The 9,657-nt window shown below is 46.8% G+C and overlaps 1 protein-coding gene across 2 annotated transcripts; it reads right to left on the bottom strand.

Moving 5' to 3' along the window:
* Positions 1 to 205: 205 nt before the first annotated feature.
* TSEN34 (tRNA splicing endonuclease subunit 34) lies at positions 206 to 9,403 on the bottom strand. Of its 2 annotated transcripts, none has more exons than XM_023736342.1 (5): positions 9,285 to 9,403; positions 7,780 to 8,026; positions 6,746 to 7,013; positions 6,334 to 6,591; positions 206 to 820 (listed from the first exon to the last, which is right to left on the bottom strand). In XM_023736342.1, the coding sequence occupies exons 2-5, from the start codon at positions 8,020 to 8,022 to the stop codon at positions 633 to 635; spliced, it is 957 nt and encodes a 318-aa protein (XP_023592110.1). In that variant the 5' UTR covers positions 8,023 to 8,026; positions 9,285 to 9,403; the 3' UTR covers positions 206 to 632. The 2 variants fall into 2 exon arrangements, with proteins under 2 accessions (XP_023592110.1, XP_012412585.1); XM_012557131.2 differs by having other exon boundaries at positions 207 to 820; positions 6,752 to 7,013.
* Positions 9,404 to 9,657: the final 254 nt, after the last annotated feature.

The following is a 9,657-nucleotide window of genomic DNA, read 5'->3' as shown; positions in this document are numbered from 1 at the left end:
ATCAGACTGTTGTAAACCATAGGGTTTTCAGTGACTGATTTTTTGGAAGTAGATCACCAGGCCTTTCTTCCTAGTCTGTCTTAGTCTAGAAGCTCTGCTGAAACCTGTTCTGCATCATAGCAACATTCAAGCCTCCACTGACAGATGGGTGGTGGCTGTGCTTCAGGTGCATTGGCCAGGAATCAAACTCAGGTCTCCCTCATGGAAGGTGAGAATTCTACCACTTAACCACCACTGCCCTCTTCTCATCTGTGTACGTGGATAAAAACACCACACTTCCCAGGGTTGTTGTATGGATTCAAATCAGACTTGACATTTATCCAACAAGTTTATTGAAACTTCCTGGGAGACAGGCCCTGTGGAAAACAGAGACAAATCAAACCTAGTCCTCACACTCAAGAAGCTCACAGTTTAAGAGATGAACAGTTGGAAATAGAAAAAATAACACAGCCAATAAGTGCTTTGAAACAGGGAGGGATATAAGATGTAGTGCTTAAAAACCTGGAATCAAAAACTAACCCTAGAGCGAGGTAGGAGGGTGCTCTAGCCTGCCATGCAGAGATGAGCTTGGGAACTTCTACAAAGGCTCCTGCCGCAGACATAGTAACACCATCATCCTAGGCCTTTGGAGTTCACTGCAGGCCGGCCCACTGCAGGGAGGTGTACACCACCTTACCATCAGGCTGCGGTGAACAGAGGAGCAGGGTCTTTCTGACGCTGGTTCCAAGGCGGCCGGCAGAAACCAAGTCCTGGAGCGGGATTGGGTCCTCAGCAGCCCAGCACTGAGCAATGTAGTGAGCATGGAAACGTAGTGGGTCACCTGGGTGAGGCAGAGAGACATGCTAACAACCTAACGGCCTAGAAATTTTTTTTTTTATCGTGCTTTAGATGAAGGTTTACAGATGGTTTAGTTTCTCATTAAACAGTTAATACACATATTGTTTTGTAACATTGGTTGCCAACCCCATGACGTGTCAACACTCTCCCTTTATCAACCTTGGGTTTCCTGTTACCAGCTTTCCTGTCCCCTCCTGCCTTCTTGTCCTTGCCCTGGGCTGGTATGCCCCTTTAGTCTTGTTTTGTTTTATGGACCTGTCTAATCTTTGGCTGAAGGGTGAACCTGAGGAGTGACTTCAGTACTGAGTTAAAAGGGTGTCCAGGGACCATACTCTCAGGGTTTCTCCAGACTGTCAGACCAGTGAGTCTGGTCTTTTTTTTTGTGGGTTAGAATTTTGTTCTACATTGTTCTCCAGCTCTGTCCAGGGACCTTCTATGGTGATCCCTGTCAGAGCAGTCAGTGGTGGTAGCCGGGCACCATCTAACTGTGCTGGACTCAGTCTGGTGGAAGCTGTGGTATTTGCAGTTCATTAGTCCTTTGGACTAATCTTTCCCCTGTGTCTTCAGTTTTCTTCATTCTCCCTTGCCCCAGACGAGATGGGACCAGTAAACTATCTTAGACGACCCTTCACAACCTTTTAAGACCCAGACACTACTCACCAAAGTAGGATGTAGAACATTTTCTTTATAAACTATGTTATGCCATTGAGCTAGATGTCCCCCGAGACCATGGTCCCCAGCCCTCAGCCCAGTAATTTGGTCCCTCAGGGCCTAGAAAGGATTTTTGCTACAGCAGTTTCCAATGGCAAATGTAGAAGACCTTCAAACAGCCATTCATAGCAGACAGGAAAGCGTTTTGGCAATCACTATCAAATTAAAATGATTCCCTTGGACCCAGTAATTACATTACTAGACATTTTGGTCTTATCAGTTTGTTGTTGCTGTTATTTTCATCAAGTCAATTCTGACTCATGGAGATCCCATGTGTGCAGAGTAGAACTGCTCCATGGCTTTTTTCAAGGCTGTGACCTTTTGGAAGTAGAATGCCAGGTCTGTCTTCTGAGGTGCCTCTGGGTGGGTTTGAACCGCCAACCTTTTGGCTAATAGTCAAGCACTTAATCATCTGTACTAACCATGAACTCTTCTTATAAGCATTAAAAAAAAAAAAAAAAAAAAAACAACTCATTGCTATCAAGTCAATTATGGCTCATAGCGACCTTATAGGACAGAGAACGGCTGCCCCATTCTTAGGGGCAGTTCTACTGTCCTATAGGGTTGCTATGAGTCGGAATCCACTCAACGACAATGGGTTTTGGTTTTTTTAATCTTTACGGAAGCAGACTGCCACATCTTTCTACTGCATAGTAGCTGGCGGGTTCAAACCGCTGACCTTCCCGTTAGCAGACAAGTGCTTAACCACTGTGCAACCAGTGCAACTTTCTTTTAGGTATAGTGGCACAAAAATATATCCATAAAGATGTTTACTTTGTTTTCATTTATAATTGCTAATGAATGGAAACAACCAAACCATGGATTGGTTAAATTTATGGTACATCCATAAGAGCAAATATTATACAATTCTTGAGAGTAAAAGAATGTTATCAACTTGGAAAAGTCAATGATACATTGAGTAGGAGAAAAACAGGGCAGGGGGCTAGCTGCCACATGTATAGTATAATCTTATTTAAAAACACAATAAAAATTACTGAATATGTCATTGTCATGGCCTAAGAAACAGGATGACAAAGTCAGTCAATATAAGGAACTCAAAATACTATAATATGTACATATCTAATGGGAAATGACTCTAACAGACTGAAAAGAGAAAAGTATGTACAATACGATGGAGCAATACATAGATGGGATAATAGGCCAACAAAATTTTTCTGAAAAGGGCCAGATGGTAAATATTTTCAGCTTTGTGGGCCATGTTGCAAATACTCATTTCTGCAATTGTAGCATAACAGTAGTCAGAGACTGTATGTAAACAAGTTGGTAGGGCTGTGTTCCAATAAAACTTTACTTACAAAACCAGTTGGTGGGCCAGAGTTGACATGGGGCTGTAGTCTGCCCCTGGATTAAATGAATCTGACTGACTAGGAACTTGAGTGGGACATTGTACAGAAGATTAAGTAATAGGTAATATAAATCTAAGTGGGCAAGGTAATAAGACATCCCATCTGAGGGAACTGTCACAGCAACTATAGAACAAGGCCCAGCCTGGCAGCTGAGTTTCCATCAGGAATCTAACCAGAAGCCGGGTACCTCTCTTGTTGTTATGATACTTCATCTAGCTAAGACGGGAGCATCAAATGCTTGAGATATTAACTCCAAAACTGTCTCCTCATAGGCTTAGCACATTTTGACCTCAGGAAGGTTTAGAATTAGGCTTAGAAATATTTAAGAGATTCAGATCTTGACTACTAATATTAGTATTAATGGATAAATTAGTATATAATACTAATATATGAATACTAATACAAAATACTAATATCTCACAGACAAAGAATCTATGCACACTGGTATGCTAAGTACTTATTGTTTTAGAAATATTGGCCCACTAGAACTAACAGGAAACCCTGGTGGCACAGTGGTTAAGAGTTCGGCCGCTAACCAAAAGGTCGGCAGTTCGAATCCACCAGGTGCTCCTTGGAAACCTTATGGAGCAGTTCTACTCTGTCCTATAGGGTTGCTATGAGTCGGAATCGACTCAACGGCAATGGGTTTTTGGTTTTAGAACTAACAGGTCAGCCTTGTGGTTCCGTTTAAATACTGTGTGTGTGTAAATACTGTGTGACTTAGTAATTAACTGATTTAAACTTATATTAACCGTAAGTTACAGTAAACTTAGAAAGTGTTCGAACATCTAAGAGAATTTAAAACTTACTTCATTTACAATTTATTAGAAATAAGTTATTAGATAAGTTCCCAAATCAGAAAATTGTAGAACTTAGGGAGGAAAACAAAAATACTACAATTTAAAATGTCACTTGTAATACTTAAAATCACTTACTATAAAAAGGAGAGTGCATTTGTACTAAGGAGCCCTAGGAATTAAAAATGCTCTCCCCAAAGTTTAAGAAATTACTCTGAATCAGAGAAAAGTCTAGATTCTTGAGAAAATGCATTCTTTCAAGCCAACTCTTTCAAGCCAACTATCTTATTAAATTAGGAATTGCAAATTATTTAAATTTCCATGGCATTTTTTCCATAGTATGACAACTATAAAATAATTTAATGACTAACTCATTAAAGTGTCCTTATTGTTAAATATTCAATATTTCATATGGACTTGTTATCTAGTTACGTATTTACTGATTCTTAACACTAAAGCAAAGAGAACATCAAAAAAAATATTCAAAAGCACTTAATTCCTTTTGCAAATAGAATGCAACATGAACTAACAATGGCCCCCTTAAATGTTCCCAGGTTGAAAAAAATTAAGGTATGTAAATCGTACTCAAAACTTAGAGAAGTGGATTTTTACATTTGTATATTTAATAAATGGAATATCCACTTTTAAAAACAAAATAATCTTTTTTACATACAAAAATCACCAACAAACAGTAGCTAAATAATTAAACCATGGCTTATCTGTAGAGAACGGGATTATGGGTCTTGGAGCAGGTAAACCATTCTCACTCCTAAATTGGTCACTTAGTGTAAATTTTAGTCTGAGAACTGCCTGAGGCTCTCAGCTCATCTGCATTGGATTTCATGGACAGTCCCCAATGAATGCCTGAGGTCTGACTACTTATCGAGTTGTTCTATCTGTCCACATTCTTAGAGCAAACAAGGATAATTTTCTGCAGATTACTTTTACATTTTAGATGAAGGTATCCTTACTATATAGGTAGTCTCCCACTTACGACAGCGTTATATTCCGACTACTCCATGGTAAATCCGTCCTCACGTAAGTCAAATACCGCTTTTTTTTTTTTAAACTTTTCATTATCATCACCTTTTATTATCAGTATTTTATAAATCCAATCATTGTCTTTGGGGGTTGGAAACATTACATATAAACATCAGCAAGTGAACATCCGAGAATGATAACATCAGCAAATTATGTGATACAACATTGTATGTGGTATACTCAGTACACTTAGTAACGATAAGATGTCCAAAAAAAAAAAGTCATAAGTGCAGTTTGTCCTCACTAGAGTATGTCATAAATCAAGGACTACCTATAATTCAAAAATTAACTGATTCAACAAAAGTCCCCTTTGTCCACCTATTAAAAAAAAAACAAAACAGAACCAAACCCATTGCCATCAAGTTGATTTCGACTCATAGTGACCCTATAAGACAGAGTAGAACTGCCCTATAGGGTATCCAAGGAGCGGCTGGTGGATTGAATTGTCGACCTTTTGGTTTGCAGCTGTAGCTCTTAATCACTGCGTCACCAGGGCTCCTGACCACCTCTACCTAATGCAAATTCCCTCCCTGGAGGTAACCACGGTAGTTGAGCTGCTGGTATATCCTTTCGTGCCTTTTTCTACTTGCTTGATGGGATTCTCTTAATCTATGTAGTACTCATTTTATTCTAATTTCCTTTCATATTATTTCATCATGGTGACAATTTTTACAGCTACTTAAATGATACGTATATATCAGTACATGCATATAAAAACAGGATTTATTTTTTATCATACACATTTTCTACAACTTGTTCTTTTTGTCCCCTTTGGTCATTTTTTTCATAGATGTATGTGGACCTACATCAACCTCTGACAACTAATGCTACGTTTCTCTGACAACTAACTGCTAGTTTAACCACTAACCTGTTGATAATCATTCTGGTTGTTTTCTAATTTTGCAATATTGTAAAGAATCCTGCCATAAGCATTCTTGTAGTTTTTGTACACATGTCTAAGTATTTCTGCCAGTATCAGTTGCCACTGAGTTGACTCCAACTCATGGCGATCCCACATGAGTCAGAGTAGAATTGTGCTTCCTAGGGTTTTCAAGGCTTTGACCTTTCAGAATCAGATCGAAAGGCCTTTCTTCCAAGGCGCCTCTGGGTGGACTTGAACCTCCAACCTTTCGGCACCACCCTGGGACTCCAAGTATTACTAAGTGAAACTTTTGGATTAAAATAAATGTTTAATAAAAATTACTAAAATCCATTGCTGTCGAGTCGATTCCGACTCATAGCAACCCTATAGGACAATGCAGAACTGCCCCGTAGGGTTTCCAAGGCTATAAACATTTACAGAAGCAGACTGCCACATCTTTTTCCCGTGGAGGAGCTGGCGGGATCAAACCACTGGCCTTTCGGTTAGCAGCCGAGCACTTTAACCACTATGCCACCAGGGCTCCTTTCAAAATTACTTAACTGCCTGCCAAATAAGCTTGGGCTAATGTTTCCCGTCCTTCCATGGGTTTCAGAGACTAACAAAAAATGAAGCAAAAAGAAAAACATACAGAATACTTCTGGATGGTAGTGTTGTAAGGAAAAGGGGCATCAACCAGGGGATCCCAACCCAAACTCACCAGGATAGACCAGGAAGTCACCCCCAAACTTGCCGGCAGCACTGAGGAAGAAACCTCGCTCCCACAGGTCTCTGTAAATGCTATAGCGCAGCTCATGGGCAGGACGACCAGCGTGGGGCCAGTCTTTGGACTGGACACGCCAGTCCAGGGGCCTAGCCTTGATGGGTCGAGGCCTGGCAGTGGCCAGCTGGACAAGCAGAGCAGACCTAGGCAGGGGGGCCACCCCATCTGAAGGCCCTGGTTGGGAAGAGGAGGAACCTGAGGGAGATACAGAGAAAAGAGAGTTTGGTGGACCCAAGGGGCAAGATCTTCCCACCCTTAGGGAGACACAGGCCCTAGATTCCCAACCAAAATTCCCAAAAAATCTGTAGGCCCTCCTTCCCCTCCCTGGTCCCTGGACTCCAACCCACACCTTCACCTGCTTCCTCGTGCTCTCTGGAAGCCTGGCTAGCATTGGCCTCGTTCTCTCCAACAGCTTGGCTCCCAGCAGCCTCCTGGCTCCCAGCAGCCTCCTGGCTCCCGCCAGACCCTGAATCCTGTTGTAGCTTCTGCTTCTTCACAGCCTGGCCCTCTGCGATCTTCTCCAGGAACTCCTGACAACGGGTCTCACGGGCCTCAGCTGCTAAGGCGCTTTGCTCCTGGAAACCCTGCTCTTGCTGGCGCTTGAATGATGCCAGAGCCTGAGGAGTGAACTTAGCTGGAAGCCCAGGTCTCAGGTATTCCGTTCCCCCAGGCCCTTAAAAACCAAAAAACCAAACCTGTTGCCGTCGAGTCGATTCCGACTCATAGCGACCCTATAGGACAGAGTAGAATTGCCCTATATGGTTTCCAAGAAGCAGCTGGTGGTTTCAAACTGCCGACCTTTTGGTTAGCAGCTGTAGCTTTTAACCACTGTACCACCAGGCCCTTAGCTAAGAATTCTGACTCCCAGCCTACTCCCATCTTAGAACTCCCAGCCCCCTACCCCAAAAATCATCTACAATCTGGTGCTCCCAGCCCTCTCTCACCACAGGGACCCCGAGTCCAGGGATTTCAGCCCCCCTACCCCACCAGTAATCTAGAATCCAAGGCTCCCAGCCTCCTGCCCCAACAGTAATCTACAATCCGGGACTCCCAGCCCCCTCTTACCTCAGGGACCCGTAGTCCAGAACTCCTAGCCCCCTACCTCAACAATAATCTACAGTCTAGGGCTCTCAGCAGTGCCCTCCCACCTCAGGGACTCGGAGTCCAGGGCTCCCAGCCCCCTACCCCAACTGTAATCTAGAATCCTGGGTTCCCAGCCCCCTCCCACCTCAGGGACCCCGAGTCCAGGGCTTCCAGCCCCCTACCCCAACAGTGATCTAGACTCCAGGACTCCCAGCCGCCCACCACCGCAGGACCTGGAATCCGGGGTTCCCATCCCTTGTCCCCGGAAGACTCGGGAGTTCGCGTGCCCAACCTGCTTACCAGGCCGTGGTCGCGGGGATCCGGGCGCGGGGCGCTGACCAGGGTCACGGCGCCGATCTCTGCCAGCAGCCGTGCCTCCTCCGGCATCAGCAGCAGCGGGAGGCCCAAGCGCGAGTTCTGGCGGGGGCCGCGGGGCAGGGCGCCCACCGTGCGGCCCCCTACGCCCAGACGCTCCCGCAGCGCCTGCACCGCTTCGGCCCCCCACACCAGGGAGCGGCCGTTCGCCACCTCCACCACCAGCATCCTCCTGCGGGAGGCGAAGGAAACGATCAAGAACAAGGCTGCACCCTCCCGCCACCCAGCGTACCCACGGTCTCCTAGGTCTTAGCGAAGCGCAGTTCCTGGGCCGCAGCGGTCCAGGCCTCACTGGCCGGCCTTTTGCTACCTGTCGAGCCCTAGGCTCCGCCCTCGAGTGTCTTCGGGCAATCCCCAACAAGGTTCGGGCCGCTAGGGACCAAAGCCCCGACCGACCCCTGAACGAATTCGGGGTATCCCGGCAGAATTCGGGCGGCAGAGATGGAGGCCCGCAGCCTCTCGAGTCCGCGGAGCTCCGCTGGATACCCGAAGCTCCAAGCGCGCGCCCCAGAGACCTGCTGTTAGCACTCGCCGCCCTTTTCCTACACTGATGCACTTGCCATGGAACCTTCACGCCTCAGAGAGAAATATCTGCCAGCTGGGACCATAGCCCCTTCGAAATGCCCATTTTGTCATCGCCCTTTCCCAAAGCAGGCGGCTCCCTTCAGGCGTTCCCCTTAGGTGAAGGCCCTCCCGAGGCCAATGTCCAGCCCACTCTGAAAGCCAGCCCCTTTGGGAAGGCCTCAGGGTCTCCGTTCTCGCATCAGGATGAGTTGTCATCAAGTAAGCTTCCACTCATGTCGACCCCAAGTGTGTCAGAGTAGACTGTGCTCGTGGAGTTTTCGATGACTGGTATTTGGGATGTAGACTGCCAAGTCTTTCTGCCGAGGCGCCACTGGGTGGACTCGAACCTCCAACCTTTCCGTTAGCGCTAGGTTAGCAGTCCAGCGCGTTAAGGAAGGAGTTACACCACCCAGAAACTGTAGGCCTCACCCTCTTCAGGAAGCTAACAACTTGGCGCCGCACCCCCGCAAACGTTCAAGCCTTAGCGCTCTGAGTCAGGCTCTCACCACCCCCCACCCGAATGCAAGCGGTGCGGGGGTTTGTGGTTCTCAGCTAAAGAGAACCCACAGCCCCGGTCCCTCCAAATGCAAGCATCTACGTTCGGGCGTTCTCAGATCGGCAGAATCCGCAGCCCCGCCCCCTCTGAGCACTAGCTGTTCGGCGTTCGGGAGTTCTCGACTCAGCCGACTCTACAGTCCCGCCTTTTCCCGAACGCAAGGGGTTCTCGGCTCCCGTCAATCCCACCCTGAAGCCCCGCCCCCTCCAAATGCAAACGGTCCTCCAGTTCGGGAGTTTCAGCCAAACCCCACAGCCCGGGGCTCCGCCCCCCAAGACCCGTCGTTCCTTTTCTGTTCGAACGGGCTCACCCTATTTGTGGGCGCTCAGTCTGCGTCCTTGTTTCCCTTCAGAATGTCCCCGCTTGTCTCCCAGTAAACACCTAGTCGCAGTGCAGACGAAACCACCCCCTACGTACCGCGCCACGCGCTGCTTTCTCCACCCCCTCCCACCCTGCCGACCCCCTGCGTCAATTTCGTCATCTCGCCACCTCAGCGAAGCGGGAAGTCTGGGATCCACCCACAGAAGACCGTGGCCCCACCCTTTCCCAAAGTAGAACACCTTGGCCCCGCCCCCTTCGTAGTGTCCCTCGGTTCATCCCACCGCCGCCGTTTGGTTCCGCAGTTTAGGAACATGAGGCTCATTTCCCCGGCTCCGACCCCCTGCCTGCCCCCTTTGGGAATA

Source organism: Trichechus manatus, unplaced genomic scaffold (assembly GCF_000243295.1).
Source record: "Trichechus manatus latirostris isolate Lorelei unplaced genomic scaffold, TriManLat1.0 scaffold00087, whole genome shotgun sequence".
Classification (NCBI taxonomy): domain Eukaryota; kingdom Metazoa; phylum Chordata; class Mammalia; order Sirenia; family Trichechidae; genus Trichechus; species Trichechus manatus.
The sequence above is the reverse complement of the archived record's forward strand: the minus strand, read 5'-3'. Positions and strand labels throughout refer to the sequence as shown.

What these genes read in the sequence shown, in the direction of transcription:
- TSEN34 (XM_023736342.1), bottom strand. Translation starts at nt 8,022, where the DNA reads ATGCTGGTGGTGGAGGTGGCGAACGGCCGCTCCCTGGTGTGGGGGGCC. An exon ending in ATCCCCGCGACCACGGCCTG is followed by an intron (nt 7,014 to 7,779) that starts GTAAGCAGGTTG and finishes TTCACTCCTCAG; the next exon opens with GCTCTGGCATCATTCAAGCG. An exon ending in GCACGAGGAAGCAGGTGAAG is followed by an intron (nt 6,592 to 6,745) that starts GTGTGGGTTGGA and finishes TATCTCCCTCAG; the next exon opens with GTTCCTCCTCTTCCCAACCA.